Genomic DNA, 21,341 nt, shown 5'->3' with positions numbered 1-21,341 from the left:
CTGGGTGGTCCTGCTCTCAGGAAGAAACCTGACTGATGAGGGCTCTTAAAAGCAGCAGCAGAAGACCACCAAGCATCAAAGGTCTTTAAGCCATTGAAGCCCAAGGCTGCAGGCTGGTCAGTCATAAGCCGGGACAGGAAGTGGCGGGTTGTTGATTAGGGAAAAATTCTCAACAGGGAAGGACCATCCCATATTTGGAAGAAGGAGGGCAAATGGATTGGCTGACAGGAGAAGCGCTTGATCAGAAAGCATTTTTGTTTTTTGACTCACTCCAGCGAAAGTGAAAGAAAATCCATGAGACCATGCAAGAACAAAGAGCACAAGAAAGCTGACACAGGTAGGGGATTTCCAGCTCAGCCTCTTGCATATAAGCGGGCGCCGTCCTTCTCCTCAGCCTCTGTTTTCTCGGTCTCTGGTTCCTGCTGCTCCCTTCAGTGCAGAGATGGCTTCAACCCTCTGTGTAAGTTGGGATTTGACAATGGGGGTAGGGAAAGGGAAAGCACCTCGAAGGGATGGGGATCTCAGGAATGGATGAGGGACAGTGCCCGGGGAGACATGGTGGCTGGGAAGGCTTCTTGAGGGGATGAGGTAGGCATTGATATCTACAGAATGTGGGGGAACTTTCTGTGAAGAGAAGCTGGTCATTTGGCTCCTGAGTTCTCTTTTGGGTCAGATCTTGGACCGGCTGTCATGAGGGATCAATGGTAGGAAGTGGGAGTATGCTTTGTGCTCAACGGGGCTGGCAACACTTGAAACTGGAAATATTGTCTTAAGCCTCTTTTTCCTTATCTTGTTTAGGGACTCATGACTTAAACTTGAACTTCCTTCTCCTCCCAAAAGGGACGTTCACACAACTCATTTATCTTGAGTTGTTAATGACCTGACACACTACCTTATTTAAGAACATAAACACTATGAAGAGAACCTGGAATGGAGGCAATGCTTAGCACAGGAGTGACAGTCCAGTGAAGAAATGTCTGTGACCTGTAAATTGGGGAGATATGTTTGAATGGAGCATGAGGGAGGTACCACCAGGCTTTCAAGTGACAACATAGGGGTTAGCTTCCCCATTTTTCAGATTACTGAAGTAAGATTTAGATATAGTCCTTACCTGCTGTGAGTGAGGCCCTGTTTTAATTAAAGGATGAAATTATATTCTACAATAGATAGATATAAAAACAGGGAAAATACAGAAGAAAAAGTAACCTCGAACACAGTGTCACGGTACTATGTATTAGGTTGGTGCAAAAGTAATTGCAGTTTTTGCATTTTTTTTTTTAATTTAAACCGCAATTAGTTTTGTACCAACCTAATAAGTTATTATTATAAAGCAGTGAGACATTAAAACAGAAACAAACAGTACGGAGAACATGTTTGCTTCTAACATGGACATGGAGGGCAGTCCCGCGAGTTTCCCCTTAGGTGCCAAATCTTGGAAATTCTCTTTGGGAGTTATTTTTAGAATCTGGCATATACCTTTGGATACTCTGTAGTTGTATTTATTTTTTGACATTTGACAAAGTTCATCTGGGTAGGAGGCAGGTGAATATGGTGGGAAATTATTAATGATGTTTTTTGGACGAATGAGAGGTATGATTATAAGGAATAAGACTGCCTTTCTTGTTTGTGTTATAACCTGGAAATTCAAAAAGAGAAGCTCCAAGAGAGGGAGGGACACAGCTTGTTATAAATCAGCCAGAGGACCAGACAGGCAGTGAAGGGCAGGAGAAACTAAGGAGGGGGAACAAGGGGTATACAACGGGGCAGGCGTTCCTGGTAACTGTCTCTTGGCACCTCATTGTCCAGGTGAATGTCCGTTCTCAGGAATGGGAACCAATGACCTTCACTGCCAACTTGGATGACAGAGTGAAGAAGATCAATGAACATGTGCGGTCTCAGACCAAGGTTCCTGTGCAGCAGCAGGTCCTCCTGCTGGGCTCGAAGACCCTAAAGCCCCAGAGAAAGCTATCATCTTACGGCATTGACAAGGAGACCACCATCCACCTCACCCTGAAGGTGGTGACGCCCAGTGATGAGGAGCTGCCCCTGTTTCTGGTGGAGTCAGGTGATGAGGGGCAGAGGCACCTCCTCCAGGTGCGAAGGTCCAGTTCAGTGCCCGAGGTGAAAAAGATGATTGAGACCAAAACTGCTGTAACCCCTGAGAAACAGATTGTGACTTGCAATGGAAAGAGACTGGAAGATGGGAAGATCATGGCCGACTATAACATCAGAAGGGGCCATTTACTCTTCTTGACATACCACTGCATTGGAGGGTGACCACCCTGGGGATGGGGTGATCTCTGGAGCAAAGGAGCTTATTTCCTTTTCGTTCTTAACTCACCAACCACAACCTTTGATGATTTCTCAAAATTAGCGAGAAAGAGGTAAATAGAAAGAGTAGATTTCGAGTGGGGAGTCAGACTGCAGGATACTTTTTAACTCTATGATTCTTCTATTCTAACATAATTGATTAAGTGGCAGGATTGTGTATATTACTGAAAACAGAAAATAAAAATTTAAGGCACATTAGAGGTAGCATTCAAAGCCAGCGTGCGATTCAGTCCTTCCTTGGTTCCCTCTGACATATAGAAAAACTTCTATTTCCTTTCTTATCCGACAACGTAGGAAGTTTTAGGCTGGGATCCATGTTCTACTAATTTCTGTGTTTCCATCTATGTTTAAACCAGGGCTTCGTCTATCATATCACATGGTAATTGTTGAACGAAATTGGATTTCTCCTTGTAGAGAACAATGAAACGGTTTACTATGAAATGAATTAATTACATGATTACAATCTAGTCAATAAAGAATTTAGAAATTCAATTAAACTACTTTCTGTCGCCTTATTTAAAGCTGGTTGGTATGAAATGAAACCTGGCACCTTGCCCCCTTACCTGTCTCATACCCAGTGAAAATTGTTGTTATTTCTCGGGATTATGGTGGGCATGGAAATATATTTTCCCTGGGAACGTACAGATTTTGGGTCTCTAGTGGGGGATTCTTGGGGCCAGATTGCTTCAGAAGAGAAAGGACTTTCTGAAAGGTGGGGGATTGTGGACCAGTGTCTGTCCTGCCTGTCTTACGGCCTCGCAGGTCTTCTGTAGGTTGGGGGCATCTGTTTGGGTGACGGAGGTGGGGCTTGGTGTCTGGATTGACCCCAACACTCTGCCCACGTTCTGGCTGATAGCTTTTTCCTTTCTGCTTCCTTTAGCACCAGGTTCTTTCTTGGGAACTCGAGTCGCTTTCTCCATCTTACTCCCTTCAATTACTTGTGTCTTACTGTCCCTCTGTCATGTCCCCTTACTGGCCACATGCACGTTTTTCTCACAAGCTGAGACATGCCCACCTTCTTCGCCACTAGTCTAGTCCCTTCTTATCTTTAAAACTTGCCCAAGAACCACCTCCTTGAAGAAGAGTTTCCCAACTGAACCCCACCCAGTATAAAGTACACGGATGGGCGTTCCTCCTTAAACTTATGGGTCAAGTGCTCTGTGGTGGGCCCAAGTCATCTGAGTAGGTGGGCATTAGCTTGGGACGATTTCCCGATATCAGAGACCGTGGCTCCTGTAAGGCAGAGTCTAAGATTTCCTTGTCAGTTTGGGAGACTCCTGTGGCAGGCACCGTGGAGACACAAGAACAGGCTGTCCGGCTGTCAGGTGGGGACCCAGGCGTGTCCACCGCTTTCCTCTGGTCCCCGCTGGACCGCATGCCCCATACGGCGCGGGCCGCGGCACCATAGGAGGCAGGATGCCCGCGGCCGGCACGGAGCGGATGAGCACGCGGCGGCGACCATCCAGCGCTCGCTCGCGTCTCGGCAGCCGCCGCCGCCACAGGCCAGCTGGAGCTACGCGGGCAGCTCGCTGACGAAGGGATCCACCCGGCGGGCGAGCCCGGCGCCGGCGCCGGCGCCGCCAGAAGCGCCGTTTGCGGCACAGAGGTGGCGAGGCTGCGGGGCCCGGAGGCGCGGGCCAGCGCCCCCGAGCGGCGTGGAGGCCGGGGCGGGGCGCGCTGCCGGCGGCACACGGCTGTGGCGCCCCCCAGCGCCGGCACCCGCTCAAGGTGAAGCCGCCTCCGCCCGGGCCTCGTGGCAGCGGAAGTGGTCAGCGGCGTGTGCGGGCGCGGGCGGCGCCCCGCCAGCAGCCGGGGCCGAGCTGTCAGTCAGAGTCGGCAGAAAGCCGAGAAGGACAAAGACGACCGGCCGAGGGAGGGCCCGTCTGAGAAGCCCAGCAGGAGCGAGCGCTCCTCTGCGCTGTGTCTGGCCTCAAGGAGGAAAGCTCCCAGAGTGTTTGGAAGGACGAAATATAAAAGGGTGACATTACCCCTTGCAAGCAAAGGAAAACCCGGGCATGTGGAGTGTGTGGGGGAAGGGATGGAAGTCCGCACAATGCTCAGCTATCGATTGTAATCTCATTTACAAATCGAGATCCTTAGTTTAGGGAGATAGCCATATATTCGTATACTTCAGTGGCTGTATTCAACAGGTTCTATGAGGAAGGTAGTAGATTCTCCATCTTATAGGTGAACGAACTTAGGCTCAGAAAGCCTACATTGTTCCAAGGCCATCGCTAGTGAGTAGCCGTGTGGGACTTGTACTCTCTGATTTCCACATCAGTGGTGTTTCAACTGCTTCCCTGGTCCTGGTTGTATTCCTACGGGCCAAAATAGAAATCTAATCTTTCTCCCACATGATCACCCTTCAGGTATTTGAAGACAGATTTTCTGTGCCTCAGTCTTCCTTCTCTGAACTGTGTAGTGCCTATAAACAAGTGCAATATTCCAGGCTTGGTGTCACCGGTACTTTGGAAGATCTGAACTTATCACCTTCTTTATTTCAGGTGCTCTACTTCTATTGATACAACCCATTATACTGCTGACTACTAAGAGCTCCTCTACGGTGAGTCTCTCTTCCAGGCTGCTTCCAATGCCTGTGCCCCTCCAGTTTACAATCTAATGTGATGGTCATGATCGACACAGACCAGCACATGTGAACCAACCTTTAAATAAGAGTCGTCTGGGTCGAGGAAAGAACACTAAACTGGAAGTCAGGAGGACTGGGTTCCACCTAGCATGACTGCCGTTGCTGAGTTACTTGATATGGGGAACTCACTTCATTTCCATTCACCTAACTTTTTTCTTGTTTAAAAGAAGGAGTTTGAACTTGATGATCTCTAAGATTCCTGTCCTGCCTTCCCAGCTGTAATTTCAATAAATGTTTTCCAAACAAATATGAGGGGGACACAGAGCCTTTTAGCCCTTGAGAGTGATGCTGGATCTAATTTCCTAATTGTACAGAAATCATAACGATAGATGTGATGGATAAAGGTCACATACAAATCTGTCTACTGCATGTTTCCTGACAGATATCATTATATAGATAACTTATTTTAAACATATTCACTGTTTTTAATTTAGAAATCATAATCCCGACCTACCCTCCTCTAGGTACAACCGTTAGCGTTAAGGTGAAGCCATGTAATCTGGTGCAGGAAGTTAAAAGCTACTGCCAAACTGCCTCGGTTAGAATCCAGAGTCTATCACTTAATAGTTATGTGATCCTCAGAAGGCTTCCTTTTCCTGCCAAGCGCATTCTGCTGGAGCAGCAAAGTCCAATGCTTTATACAGGCTGCAGGTGCCGGATACTGTTTCTTGAGAAAATGAAACAAACTAAAGAGGTGACTCACATTGTATCCTTGAGGGGGTTGTTTCCCTTGGCTACCTAATCATGACCACATCAAAATTGCAATCAAGTTAGAGAACAACCATCATCAAGAATGGCCTAAAGTCTAGCTAAACCGAGGTTTACTTCTAAGGACATACAGAAGAAGCCGCCTTGAGACTGATAGGAGGGACAGAGATTTGGAATGAGCTGGTCTCACAGCTGTGTGACTGTTAAAAATCTGGAGGGACATCTCAGCTGTGGAGGTTCCCCCCCTCCCCCTGCCTCGAGAAGAGCAAGGGGTCCTAGCCCCATACCAGTCTCCTAGCTCAGGTTTCCAATGGTGGGGAGAGAAATCCCCATAACTTCTGGCTGTGAAAACCAGCAGAGATTGGGGCTGAGATGGAGGACAGCTGCAGTCCCAGGCATCCCTTTGAAAGGAACCATGCACGTACTTACTTGCTGACAGATTCACTTGGTCTGAACTCCAGTGCTGGGGCAGCAGCTCAGAAGGTGCCGGGGACATACAGAGAGGAACTGAGTTGTCTGGCCTCAGGCCAAGGGCTGGTGGAGCAGCTTTCTCCTAGACAGATGTGCTGGTAGAATCCATTGTTTCTTTCTTTTTCGTTTTTTATTGGGGAATATTGGGGAGCAGTATGTTTTTCTAGGGCTCATCAGTTCCAAGTCATTGTCCTTCAATCTAGTTGTGGAGGGCACAGCTCAGCTCCAAGTCCAGTCGCCATTTTCAATCTTAGTTGCAGGGCGTGCAGCCCATCATCCCATGCGGGGATTGAACCAGCAACCTTGTTGTGAAAAGCTCACACTCCAACCAACTGAGCCATCTGGCTGCCTCTCCGGCAGCTCAGCAGCAGCTTGTTGTCTTCAATCTAGTCTTGGAGTGTGCAGCTCACTGACCCATGTGGGAATCGAACCAGCAACCTTATTGTTAAAAGTTTGTGCTCTAACCAACTGAGTCACCCAGCTGCCCAGAATCCATTGTTTCTCTGTTGAGCACCCATCCTTTCGGCATGCAAACAGGGGTGGCCACCATATCTGATTCTCCATCAACCTGGTTAACACCATTTGTTCACCCCACCCTGATGATTTTCTGAGATGCAGCACCATCCAACTTGCAGACCCACCCCAAGCCGCTTTCAGTGGCTTTTCCATACAGTCTGTCTTGGCTCATACTGTAGACCAGGGGTGTCCAAACTTTTTTCACCAAGGGCCATATGCGGTAGAATACACAAACAGCCGGGCCACTCACTCAAGGTGAAATACGTATTGCCTCACCTGGTTTATTTAAGTAAACTAAATCAATCAGCCTACAACACTGCTTTTCATGAATGGGATTTGTTTTTTTTTTTTGTTTTTTTTTTTAGAACAAAAAAGGTTGGCAGTTCATTCTCAAAACAGCTGCCTCTGATTGCTTCTGGATGGTGGTCCCTCTTGACAGACCTGGATGGGGTGGGGATATAAAATAAATTATATACTCTATTTCAAGCTTGTTATGCAAATAAGTTTGTATTGTAAACAGATCAACTAATATTTGTTTTAAAAATGCTATCAACATAAAATGATTACATTTATTAAGTAATAGGACTTAATAACACATGGAATGTGTAATATATTTTGAACTCAGGGGAACACGGTTGCGCTCAGTGGGAAAAATGAAGTTACTCTTTGGCCTGCAGGATTGCTGGCAGGTCCAGAGTCAGTTTTGTGGTTGAGATGCAAAGGATGTCACACAGATGGTCATTGGTCATTTTGGTTCTCAATCTGCTTTTGTTCAGCCTCATCAGAGAAAATGTTTGTTCACATATGTATGTTGAGCCGAACAGACTCATCATTCTTTTTGCGTGGAGTCTCACCAGAGGAAACGTGGCTTCTTCCAAGCTCCGGTAGAAGTCAGGTAAGGAGAGAAGCTGATGTTGATTCTTCAGAGAATCATCACACTGCATTTCTATAAGTTCTAATTGCAGACTCTCTTCTGCTTTTTCTTCATTTATCATGAAGGTAGTCACGAACAGCTTGATATCATTCTCAATGGTAGAAAAATCTTGGAAGCGCTGAGAAAATTCTGTCATGAGAGATGTGATCACAGACACATATTTCCCCTTTTTATCAGAGAGATAGGCTTTTGGAAACACAGATCTGATTTCGGACAGTGTGTGGAAGTGCGCGACATTGGAGGTGCGCAACTGTGCCTCAAACAGTCAGGGCTTCACACAGAATGCTTTCCTGTGTGCGTGAAGCTGAGTTGGTCTTTGCCTTGTAGGTTTTTGTTGAGTGTGTTGAGGTGTTCAGTGAGATCAACTAAAAACGCCAGGTCTGCCAACCATCGAGAGTCACTCAGCTCATGAAGAGGTCGGTCCAATTCTTTCAAAAACTGGTCAATCTCTGATCTCAGAGAATAAAACCACTGAAGCATGGAGCCGCGACTTAGCCAGCGCACTTCTGAATGGTAGAGCAGGTCCCCATGTTCAGCATCAACGTGAGGTAAGAAAGTTTGAAATTCTCTGTGGTAGACTGCTCGTACTCGAATTATGTTTACTGTTTTCACAACAGTGTTCATCACGTCGCTAAGCTGTACTGTCTTGGCACAGAGTGCTTCTTGGTGGGTGACACAGTGCATTTTACCTGCCTCACCTCTGCTCTCCTGCACCTTGGCGCACTCCATAGAGACCATTCCTTTACGCTCGCCTGTCATAGCTGGAGCGCCATCCGTTGTAACTCAACACGACTTGTCCCATTTAAGTCCTATCTTGTCAATTGCATTTGACACAGCTTCAAAAACATCTTTACCCGTTATTGTGGTACTTAGACTGCTGAGATCAAACAGCTTCTCCATAATGCAAAAGTTATTGTCAACTCCCCGCAAAACAATGAATAACTGTGCGGTGTCTGGGGCTTCTGTGCTCTCATCACATGCAATGGAGTAGAAATCAAAAGCACACGTTTTGTCTGACAGTTGATGTTTTATGTTGGCTGACAAGTCTTCGATTCGCCGCACAACTGTGTTTCTTGATAGGCTAACGCTGTCAAATTCTTGACTTTTTTCTGGGCACATTATTCCTGCGACTTTAGTGAGACACTGTTTTATAAATTCACCATCTGAAAACCCTTCCCATGCTGGGCAATGTGTTGAGCCACCTCATAGCTGGCTATTGCAGCATTTTCTTGAGTTTTTTTGGCACAGGAAAAATACTGTTGTTGAGCTAGCAAGATAGTTGTCATCTGCTTAACCTTCAGTTCTCGTTCGACACCAGTGTAGGACATGTAGGTCTGATGTTTGATTTCGTAATGTCGTCTTACATTGTACTCCTTCATCACTGCGACACTCTCATTACAAATCAAACACACACTTCCCCTTGACTTCCATAAAGAAGTATTCATTTTCCCACCATGTCTGAAATTTTCTACACTCATTTGCTATCTTGCGTTTCTTTGGTGTTGTCATTTTCAGTGCGCTGTGGCAAAATTTTTCTTTCCTTAATTTTGTTTTATAGAGGAACTGCCTAGTAGCTCCACCTAGAGTTAAAACCAAGAAATGCAAATGGCGGCAGCTGGGCACTCTTTTTGAGTCCTCCTCGGGATCTTGGTGTAAGCGACACATATAACCCATCAAGGAGTTCTTTGCTCATCACACAGAATAGCTGGGAGACTCTTGGAAGAATTACTTGAAGGTGCATGCTAATTGCGAATGGGGGAAGAGACAGGACAGCGAAGTGGAAACGCACAGCCCTCCCCACCCCCACCACCCCCCATGGTAGAGCCGGGACCCTGCAGAGCGCTGCTGCGCGGGAGCCCAGGGCAGAACAGTGAACACAAAAGCCAGGAGGTGGGCTCCTTCCCTGCCCACCTCCTGGTGGATCTCCCCGCAGGGGCGAGCAGCTATTGTGCTCTAGGGCAGACAAAGAACACAGATTCAACACCTGGGCCCCTCCCCCCCTTTTCCAATCCTACCCCCGCCCTTCCAGAGACTTAAACTGACCCCTGAACTGAGGAGTGGTGTCAGATTATAGAGGAGCCTTAGTGCTCAGGCTCTGGGAAGATTGGCAGCCAGCTCTGACCCACGGAAGAGGCTGGGAAGAGTGTGATTTTTGCTGGGCTAGGAGAGAAGAGACTCCTACACCCCCAGTCACCACCTTTTCGGACATGTGGGAGGAGTGTGACGCAGCTGGTCTGGGAGAGAGAAGACCCCTCCTTCCCCAGCCCCCACCCTTTCTGGCTGGCCTGGGGCGGGGCAAGGCCAACTGCGGAGGCATTCCCTGAGATCAACAGGGAGAAGAGCAGAGGCAGCTTCTGGCTCTCAGCAGCTCAAAAATCTCTTACCAGCCCCCCGCCCCCTACACACGGACGAAGTGTTCTAAGTCTCAGGAGTACTGGATGTAGGGCTGGTTGTGCTACTCTCAGCGTGCATTAGTGCAGGCAAGGGCAGAAACAGCACTGACTTTCTAAAAACTGTCATCCAGACCCCTCAGCCCCTCGCCTTTAAATCTACAGTCCCAAATTCACTCTGGGCACCAGGTGACCGGCGCTGCCTGCACAATAGGCAGGGGACTCTTTGGCACTGAGGAGGACAACCTGGAGATTACTTGGTGGGCTTAAGCCAAGTCGGGTGCTGCTCCTTGTTTGCTTTGCTTTGTTTTTTTTTTGTTTTTTTCCCCTTTTTTCTTTTTTTCTTTCTCTTTGTTTTGTTTTGTTGTTTTTTTGTTTGTTTGTTTTCTTTTTTCCTTGTTTGTTTTTTATTTTTTTATTTTTTTATTTTTTATTGTTTCTTTGTTTTGCTTTGCTTTGTCTTTATTTCTTCGATATATTTGCCTGTGCTGAGCAGGGGTTGTCGGTCGTTTTTACATGTGAAGGTACTTGATTTTTTTTCTTTGTTGTTGTTGTTGTGCTTGATGATTTGCTTTGTTCTGAAACTGCCCTACCAGGGCCCTGCTTAAGAGGCACAAGATTCAACATATCCAGAAAACAACTCCAGACCAAACCAGAGTATTACCGGGCTTGACCTATAAGTCACACACCTATAAGTCACACACCCAGAGGGAATTCTCTGCAGACACCCATAGAGCCCATAGAGATCAAACCTCATTCAACTGGTCAACCCTCACCCAACAGAACACCCTGCGGTGGGCAGAGCCAAGTCTCACAACTAGTCAGCCTAGGAGTTAAACCCACCTACTCACAAGCAAAAAGCAATTAAAGTTCTTCTTGAACAGGACAATATTCACAACACAAGAGTCACCTTTGGAGCACACGCAGAGGAGAAGAACAAAGTAGTGCAAGTCAAATATAAAGGACACATACTGCATAAGATAATCCAGCTAGAACTAAGAACTCTAGGGGATCTACCTAATACATCAAAGCAAACACAGAGAGTCAGTCAGAATGTGGAGACAAAGAAACATATCCCAAATAAAAGAACAGAAGAAACCTCCACAACTGGAACAAAATGAAGCAGAGGTAAACAACCTATCAGAGACAGAGTTCAGAACACTGGTGATAAGAATGTTTAAGGAGCTTAGAGAAGACATAAAGAAGGATGTAGACATCATAAAGAACAACCAGTTAGAACTAAAGAAGGGCGTAGAAATCATAATGAACAACCAGTTAGAACTAAAGAACACAATTACCGCAATTAAGAACTCACTTGAAGGAATTAACAGCAGGTTAGATGAAGCAGAGGATCGAATCAGCGACTTAGAAGACAAGTTAGCAGAGATCACCCAAACAAAACAACAGAAAGAAAAAAGCATAAAAAACAATGAAGATGGTTTAACAGACCTCTGGGATGACATCAAGCACAACAACATGCGCGTCATAGGAATACGAGAAGATGAAGAGAGGAAGCAAGGGATTGAGAATATATTTGAAGTAATAATGTCCGAAAACTTCCCTAACCTGATGAAGGAAACCAACATACAACTCCAGGAAGCGCAGAGAGTTCCAACCAGGATAAACCCAAAAAGGTCCACACCAAGACACATTATAGTTAAAATGGCAAAGCTTAAAGACAAAGAGAGAATCCTAAAAGCAGCAAGAGAAAGACAGAGGGTTACATACAAGGGAACTCTCATAAGACTATCAAATGACTTTTCTACAGAAACATTGAAGGCCAGGAGGGAGTGGCAGGAGATACTCAAAGTGATGGAAAACAAAGGCCTACAACCTAGATTGCTTTATCCAGCAAGGCTATCATTTAAAGTTGATGGAGAGATAAAGAGCTTCCCAGAAAAGAATAAACTGAAGAAATTAATTAGCACCAAGCCAGCATTGCAAGAAATACTAAAAGGACTTCTGTAAATAGAAGAAAGATGAAAACAATCTAACTACAACTTTAAAAAATGGCAATAACTATGTACCTATCAATAATCACTTTAAATATAAATGGATGAAATGCTCCAATCAAGAGACATAGGGTGGCTGAGTGGATAAGGAAGCAAGACCCTTGTATATGCTGTATACAAGAGACTCACCTCAGATCAAAAGACACACAAAGGCTGAAAGTGAAGGGTTGGAGTAAGATATTTCATGCAAATGGAAGCGAAAAAAAAGCTGGAGTTGCAATACTTATATCTGACAAAATAGACTTTAAAATGAAGAACATATTAAAAGACAAAGATGAGCACTATATAATAATAAAGGGATCAATCCGACGAGAGGACATAACCCTAATAAACATCTATGCACCTAACATAGGAGCACCTAAATATATAAACAGGTACTGACTGACAAAAAGACAGAGATCAACAGTAATACTATCATAGTAGGGGATCAACACACCTCTGACAACAAAGGACAGATCTTCCAGACAGAAAATCAATATGGAAACAACAGCCTTAGATGATACATTGGCCCACTTGGATTTAATTGATATTTTCAGAGCATTTCATCCAAATGCTGCTGAATACACGTTTTCTCAAGCGCACATGGAACATTTTCCAAGATAGATCATATGTTAGGCCACAAAATAAGCCTTGATAAAATTAAGAAAATTGAAATCATACCAATTGTCTTCTCTGACCACAGTGCTATGAAATTAGAAATGAACTACAGGAAAAAAACTGAAAGACACACCAATTCATGGAGGCTGAATAACTTATTACTAAATAATGAATGGGTCAAGCAGGAGATCAAGGAAGAAATCAAAAGATATCTCGAGACAAACGAGAATGAGAACACGACGACTGAAAATCTATGGGATGCCGCAAAAGCAGTCCTAAGAGGGAAATTCATAGCACTGCAGGCCTACCTAAAGAAACAAGAAACATCACTAACTGACAGTTTATCTTCACACTTAAGGGATCTGGAAAAAGAACAGCAAAATAAGCCCAAAGGGAGCTCAAGGAAGGAGATAATAAAGATCAGAGCAGAAATAAATGAAATAGAAACCAGAAAAACAATACAGAAGATCAATGAATCCAAGAGTTGGTTCTTAGAGAAGATAAACAAAATTGACAAACCTTCAGCCAGACTCATTAAAAAAAGAGAGAGAGAGGACCCAAATTAATAAAATCAGAAATGAAAGAGGAGAAGTGACAACAGACACTGCAGAAATACAAAAAATTTTTAAAAACTACTATGAGCAACTATATGCCAACAAATTTGAGAATCTGGAAAAAATGGTCAATTTTCTAGAGGTGTACAACCTTCCAAGGCTAACTCAAGAAGAAACAGAGAACCTGAATAGACTGATTACCATCAGGGAAATTGAATCAGTAATCAACAATCTCCCAACAAACAAAAGCCCTGGACCAGATGGCTTTACAGGTGAATTTTTCAAAACGTTCAAAAAAGAATTATCACCTATTCTCCTCAAGCTCTTTCAAAAAATCCAGAAAGAGGGAAGACTCCCAAACACTTTTTACAAAGCCACTATCACCCTGATCCCCAAATCAGACAAAGACACCACAAAAAAAGAAAACTACAGGCCGATATCTCTAATGAACATAGATGCAAAAATCCTCAACAAAATTCTAGTGAACAGAATTCAGCAATACATTAAAAAGATCATTCACCATGATCAAGTGGGATTCATCCCTGGTATGCAAGGGTGGTTCAACATCCACAAATCAATTAATGTGATACATCACATTAACAAAATGAAAAATAAAAATCACATGATCATATCAATAGATGCAGAAAAAGCATTTGATAAAATCCAGCAATCATTTATTATAAAAACCCTTAAGAAAGTGGGAATAGAGGGATCATATCTCAGCATAATAAAGGCCATATATGACAGCTAACATCATACTCAATGGGGAAAAGCTAAAACCATTCCCCCTAAGATCTGGAACAAGGCAAGGTTGCCCATTATCTCCACTTCTATTCAACATAGTGCTGGAAGTTCTAGCCACAGCAATCAGACAAGAAAAAGAAATAAAAGTCATCCAAATTGGTAAGAAGGAAGTAAAATTATAATTATATGCAGATGATATGATACTGTATATTCAGAACCCTAAAGAGTCCACCAAGAAACTATTAGAGCTGATAGATGAATTTAGTAAAGTAGCAGGATACAAAATTAATATTCAGAAATCAGTTGCATTTGTATATACCAATGATAAAATATCAGAAGGAGAAATTAAGAAAACAATCCCATTTACAATTGCTCCAAAGACTATAAAATACCTGGGAATAAATTTAACCAAAGAAGTAAAAGACCTGTACTCAGAAAATTATAAGACACTGAAGAAAGAAATGAAAGAAGACATAAATAGATGGAAATACATTCCATGTTCATGGATAGGAAGAATTAATATAGTTAAAATGTCCATACTGCCTAAGACAATATACATATTCAACGCAATTCCTATCAAACTACCTATGGCGTTTTTCACAGAAATAGAACATATAATCCTAAAATATATATGGGACCATAAAAGACCCTGGATAGCCTCAGCAATCTTGAGAAATAAGAACAAAGTGGGAGGTATAACGATACCTGACTTCAAATTGTGCTACAAGGCTACAGTAATCAAAACAGCATCGTACTGGCATAAAAATAGACACATAGATCAATGGAACAGAATAGAGAGTCCAGAAATAAATCCATGCTTATATGCCCATTTCATCTACGACAATGGAAGCAAGAATATATGATGGGGTAAAGACAGTCTGTTCAATAAATGGTGCTGGGAAACCTGGACAGACACATGCAAGAAAATGAAGCTGGACCGCCTCGTTACACCATATAAAAAAATAAATTCAAATGGCTTAAAGACTTAAATGTAAGATCTGAAACCATAAAATATCTAGAAGAAAATATAGGAAGAAACTTCACAGACATTACCCGGAGTAAGATTTTTACTGATATATCTTTTTGTGCGAGGGAAGTAAGAGAAAAAATGAACACATGCGATTACATCAAACTAAAAAGATTTTTCACAGCAAAGGAAACCATCAATAAAACAAAAAGCGATCCTACTGAATGGGAAAATATATTTGCCAATGATATATCTGATAAGGGATTAATATCACAAATCTATAAAAAACTTACTCAACTCAACTCCAAAAAAACAAACAACCCAATTAAAAAATGGGCAGAGGACTTGAGGAGACATTTTTCTAAAAAGGACATACAGAAGGCAAGAAGACATATGAAGAAATGCTCAACCTCACTAACCATCAGAGAAATGCAAATAAAAACCACAATGAGATACCACCTCACTCCAGTCAAAATGGCTATCATCAGTAAATCAACAAACAACAAATGCTGGCGCGGATGTGGAGAAAAGGGAACGCTAGTGCACTGTTGGTGGGATTGCAGATTAGTGCAGCCACTATGGAAAACAGTATGGAGGTATCTCAGGAATCTGAAAATGGAACTACCCTATGATCCAGTAATTCCACTCCTAGGCATCTACCCGGAGAAATCCAAAACTCCAATTCAAAAATCAGTATGGACTCCTATGTTTATTGCAGCACTTTACACAATAGCCAAGATATGGAAACAACCAAAATGCCCATCGGTAGACGACTGGATTAAGAAACTGTGGTACATTTATACAATGGAGTATTACGCAGCCATAAAGAAGAAAGAAATCTTATCATTTGTCTTTGATTTTAGACAGCTTCAATACAATATGTCTTGGAGAAGGCCTGTTGGGATTGAGGTAATTAGGTGTTCTATTTGTTTCTTGGATTCCATGATCCAGTTCTCACCACAAGTTTGGGAATTTGCTTAAATATATTCTCTGTTCCCTTCTCTGTTTCTTCACGTTCTGGTATGCCGATTATTCTTATATTGCTCTTTCTGATAGAGTCAGAAAGTTCTTGTAGATTCCTTTCATTTCTTTTAAGTCTCAAGTCTCTTTCTTCTTCCATTTGTATAATTTCCAAGTTTCTATCTTCGATGTTACTGATTCTTTCCTCCATCTGGTCAACTCTACTACCTAACCTGGTTATTTGATTCTTAATTGCTTCTATTGAGTTCTTAATCTCCAGAAATTTTATGTTTGTTTTTTTTTTACAATTTCAATATCTTTTGTAAAATGCTCATGTTGTTCTTTGATTGTGTTTCTGAGTTCCTTAAACTGCCTTTCTGTGTTTTCTTGCATCTCGTTGAGTTTTTTCAGAACTGCAATTTGAATTATCTGTCTATAAGTCACATATTTCCATATCTTTAAGTTCCTTTTCTGGAGACTTTTCACTTTCTTTCTGAGTTGTCTTGTTGCCTTGGTTATTCATGGCAATCACTGATTTACTATTTCTCTTCCTAGACATCTACAGGAGTGGCTTCTGCAACAGGTTGATAGGAAGAGGTCTTTTTTTTGTTTTCCAGTACTTGTTGGGAGAATGTTTTATTTTCTCTCCAACTGCAGCATTTTTTCTCTCTCTCATATGGTAGTTCTTTGTTTTCTCTGCACTATTCCAGCTTCTCACAAAATGTGGGGGCTCTCTGGGAGACGGGCTTCTCCTCTGCTAATAGTTCACCTGGGTCACAGGGCACAGTGTCTGTGTGGGTATGCGGAGAGGTTTTGAAGTTCAAAGCTCTTCCTGCACCAGATTCAGTGCCAGTATGTTTCAGCAGTTGTGTTTAATCTTGCAGGGATCCACCCAGATAGGTGTGGCCAGGGGTGGGGTGAGTTGTGAGAGGGGGCCCTGAGCAATGGCGACGACTACCACCATAGCCGGTCCTGCTCCCACAGCTCCCTCCCTTTGCCAGAACTAGTTGGGCTGCGAAACTGTGTCTGTGGTCCACAGTTCTCAGAACAGCAAATATTCTATTCTTTTGATCTGACACTGCTACTGTTCCACTTCTAGCACTCGGCAGGTGGGGGCGGGGCAAGCTATGGGAGGATAGGGAGGGGGCGGTAGTCTCAGTGCCTCAGGCTTCTGTTCTCTGTGGCAGTGAGGACTTAAGCCACCATTTTCAGTCTTCTTCCATCAGTCTTTGCTCCGAGGTCTCTGCCGTGAGCGTTGGGTTCAGCTGTGTTATATGCTGCCCCCTCAGCTCTGTGGGCCATAAGCAGAGCCGAAACAGTCTGAGGTCTTCCCTCTCCCGCAGCTGTGGTAGTTCCGGGATGCAGCGAGATCGGAGCACTGAGCTAGGTCTGCATCCTGTGCCCACGCAGCTCTGTCTCTATACTTCTCTCTTCCCTCCTCCCCGGCTCGTGCGATTTTCCCACCTTGAGTTGAATTCGGTAGTGGTCCTCTTCATTTTGCCTGTCTCTGCGCAGGGAGTTCTTTGTGGAGTTATTGTTGTTTGATTAGTTTTAAATTCCAGGGGAGCTTTACAGAGGCTCACCTCATGCCGCCACTTTGATGACGTCTCTCTCAATTCCTGTATTTTAAAAAATTATTTATGAGTTCTTATTTCTCCTGGTTTTGCTTTAAACTCTACCCTCTCCTGATACCACTTCTTTAGAACTGTTTCAGACAAAGCAAACTACAAAGACAGTGAAGAGAAAAATTAGTGGTTGCCTAGGGTTGGGAGGAGAGAGGGATGAATAGGCAGAGCACAAAGGATTTGATGCCATGAAATTATTCTGTATGAGTTTATAATGGTGGATACAAGCCACACAGTTGTCAAACACACACAATGTACAACACCAAGTGTGAACCCTAATGTAAACTGCAGCCATTGGTTGTTAATGATGTGTCAATGTAGATTCATTAACTGTACAAATATATACCATTCTGGTGTGAGATAGTATGGCGAGTCTGTGCCTGTGTAGGGCAGGAGGTACATGGAAACTCTATGTGCTTTTTGCTCAATTGTACTTGAACCTAAAACTGCTTTAAAAAATAAGGTATATTTAAACAGAAAAAAAAGGGGGGGAAATATGTCTCCATAACCCTAAATATACACTAAATGACAATCTTGTAATCTCCCTCTCTCCTAATTATGAAAACTCTCCAATCTTTATATATATATAAGTGCTCAAAGAAGTTTTTTATAGGATTACCATATAACCCAGCAATCCCTCTCTTGGGTATTTACCCAAAAAATCTGAAATTATTTATCCTTAAAGACATATGTGCTCCAATGTTCATTGGAGTTTTGTTTACAGTGGCCAAGACATGGAAACAACCAAAGTGTCCTTTGATAGATGAATGGATAATGAAGAGGTGGTATACACAATGAAATACTATTCTGCCATAAGAAAAGATGAAATATAATGCCATGTGAGACAACATGAATGGATCTTGAGATTATAATGCTAAGTGAAATAAGACAGACAGAAAAAGTAGAGAACCATATGATTTCACTGATATGTGGTTTATAAAACTGAAAACAACAAAAGAACAAGACAAATAAATGAAGAAACAAAACTCATAAACACAGACAACAGTTTAGTGGTTACCAGAGGTTAAAGGGGGAAGGGGGTGGTAGATGAGGGTAAAGGGGATCAAATGTATGGTGAAGGAAGGAGAACTGACTCTGGGTGGTGAACACACAATGTGATATATAGATGATGTGTTACAGAAGTGTACACCTGAAATCTATGTAACTTTGCTAACAATTGTCACCCCAATAAACTTAAAAGGTGAATTCTATCTTTTAAATAAATGCAGTTTACTCTATGTAAATTATAACACAATAAAGATGATTTAAATTTATTAAAACAACAAAAATATATCAGCAAGAATAATAATGTCTCTATTTTACCAAGTAGTTTCAAATGCAATAAAAAGGTGGAATATGAGCACTCCTAATTTACAGACACTAAGGATATAGCTATAAACAAGAGAGATCATATATCTGCCTTCTGGAGTTCACACTCTAGTTGAAAAGAGACAATAAACAAATAAATGTAACCAGCACACTAAATGAGTAGGATTCCAAAGAGTGGAATTTCAACAGAAAATAACTATATTCCATTTATTTATTTATTTATTTATTTATCTATCTATCTATCTATCTATCTATCTATAAGATTTTATTGGGGAAGGGGAACAGGACTTTATTGGGGAACAGTGTTTACTTCTAGATTTTTTTCAAATCAAGTTGTCCTTTCAATCATAGTTGTGGAGGGCGCAGCTCAGCTCCAGGTCCAGTTGCCTTTGTTAGTTGCAGGGGGTGTAGCCCACCATCCCTTGTGGGAGTCCAACCAGCAACCTTTTGGTTGAGAGGATGCACTCCAACCAACTGAGCCATCTGGCACTGGCCCATGTGGGAATTTAATCAGCAGTCTTTGGCGTTAGGATCACGTAGCTCCAACCACCTGAGGCACCTGGCAAATCCTCTATATTCCATTTCATCATTACTTGAGCAAACCAGCTATGTTAGGCACTCTCTCATCCATGGGGTGAAATATTGGGCCAACCACTCAGATAATAAAAAGTCCTCTGGTCGCTTTTGGTCCAAGAATGGACTTAAGTAAATAAAATGACCAAAATCCTATAATCAGTATTTTGAACTTCTAATGTCTCCCAACTCGGGCCTTCATGTAGTGGTAACTGAGAAGAAGGTTCAGTCCTATGTTCCTTCTCCCATTGCCAGATTGCTTCTGGCTCCTCAGACTTGGAGGGAGACAGAGAATATGTTAATGGTTATAAAAGGACTTGACTAGTGAACTGAAATTCGGTGGATTTCCTCTCACTGTGGCAATTATACAATGCTAACTTCCTCTAGGCTTGTCAAATATTATAAGCTAACACTTTTCCTTAGGAAGCAGACATGGGGTCTTTATTTACTTCCCACCATCCACAGGTATGTCTCACCTGCAGATCCTTCTTGCCATGCCTGTCCTGATTGGCCTCTTATCCCCTACAAGCCTCAGGTTCAGGGCCTCTACTTCTACTTAAGGTGTGTTCTAAAAGATGAGAATAGGCCCGTCTTGAACAAGTGAAGGGAAAAGTATTCCAGGAAGAAGAAACAGGTACTACAAAGAACTTAGCATGTTTAAAAAATAGAGAGAGAGTTCATGTGACTGGTCCATAGTAATCAAATAATAGAATATTACAAGGTGAGTTTGGCCACGTACACAGGAGCGAGAAAAGGTAGAGCCTGGTAGGCCTGGCCCTGTGCCCACATCATGGAGTTTTAGATATATCTGGTGAAGAAAGTTATACATATATATATATAGTGCAAGTTTAAAATAAATTTTTTTAAATCAAAATTTTCACCTATCAAATAGAATAGTACTTTATCTGAATGACAATATTTAGCAATGGCTGGACAGTGGCAGGAAAACACTTATACCGTATATAGCTGATAGAAGTATAAATGAACACAATTTTTAAAAAGCTATCATATCTCCTCGTGCGAGGGAAGTAAGAGAAAAAATAAACACATGGGATTACATCAAACTAAAAAGTTTTTTCACAGCAAAGGAAACCATCAGTAAAACAAAAAGGGATCCTACTGAATGGGAAAAGATATTTGCCAATGATATATCTGATAAGGGATTAATATCACAAATCTATAAAAAACTTACTCAACTCAACTCCAAAAAAACAAACAATCCAATTAAAAAATGGGCAGAGGACTTGAGGAGACATTTTTCTAAAAAGGACATACAGAAGGCAAGAAGACATATGAAGAAATGCTCAACCTCACTAACCATCAGAGAAATGCAAATAAAAACCACAATGAGATACCACCTCACTCCAGTCAAAATGGCTATCATCAGTAAATCAACAAACAACAAATGCTGGCGCGGATGTGGAGAAAAGGGAACGCTAGTGCACTGTTGGTGGGATTGCAGATTAGTGCAGCCACTATGGAAAACAGTATGGAGGTATCTCAGGAATCTGAAAATGGAACTACCCTATGATCCAGTAATTCCACTCCTAGGCATCTACCCGGAGAAATCCAAAACTCCAATTCAAAAATCAGTATGGACTCCTATGTTTATTGCAGCACTTTACACAATAGCCAAGATATGGAAACAACCAAAATGCCCATCGGTAGACGACTGGATTAAGAAACTGTGGTACATTTATACAATGGAGTATTACGCAGCCATAAAGAAGAAAGAAATCTTATCATTTGCAACAACGTGGATGGATCTAGAGAACATTATGTTAAGTGAAATAAGTCAGAAAGAGAAAGACAAGTACCATATGATCTCACTTATATATGGAATCTAAAGAAAAGACTATGTGAATGAACTAATCAGAAACAGTTTTGAGGACACAAAGAAAAAACCGAGAGTTGTTAGATGGGCGGCGGGAGGGGGAGTGGGAGATAAGGGGAAAGGTGAAGGGATTAGGAAGCAGCTGGTAA

At 42.5% G+C, this 21,341-nt stretch overlaps 1 protein-coding gene across 1 annotated transcript; it reads left to right on the top strand.

The window, feature by feature from the left end:
* Nucleotides 1-268: 268 nt before the first annotated feature.
* Nucleotides 269-2,821, top strand: UBD (ubiquitin D). The gene is made up of 2 exons (XM_081039322.1): nt 269-460; nt 1,807-2,821. Exons 1-2 carry the CDS (start codon nt 443-445, stop codon nt 2,275-2,277), a joined length of 489 nt encoding a protein of 162 aa, XP_080895448.1. The 5' UTR covers nt 269-442; the 3' UTR covers nt 2,278-2,821.
* The last annotated feature ends 18,520 nt before the right edge of the window (nt 2,822-21,341 follow it).

The sequence above is a fragment of the Rhinolophus hipposideros genome, assembly GCF_964194185.1.
Source record: "Rhinolophus hipposideros genome assembly, chromosome: 3".
In the NCBI taxonomy this organism is placed as follows: domain Eukaryota; kingdom Metazoa; phylum Chordata; class Mammalia; order Chiroptera; family Rhinolophidae; genus Rhinolophus; species Rhinolophus hipposideros.
The sequence above is the reverse complement of the archived record's forward strand: the minus strand, read 5'-3'. Positions and strand labels throughout refer to the sequence as shown.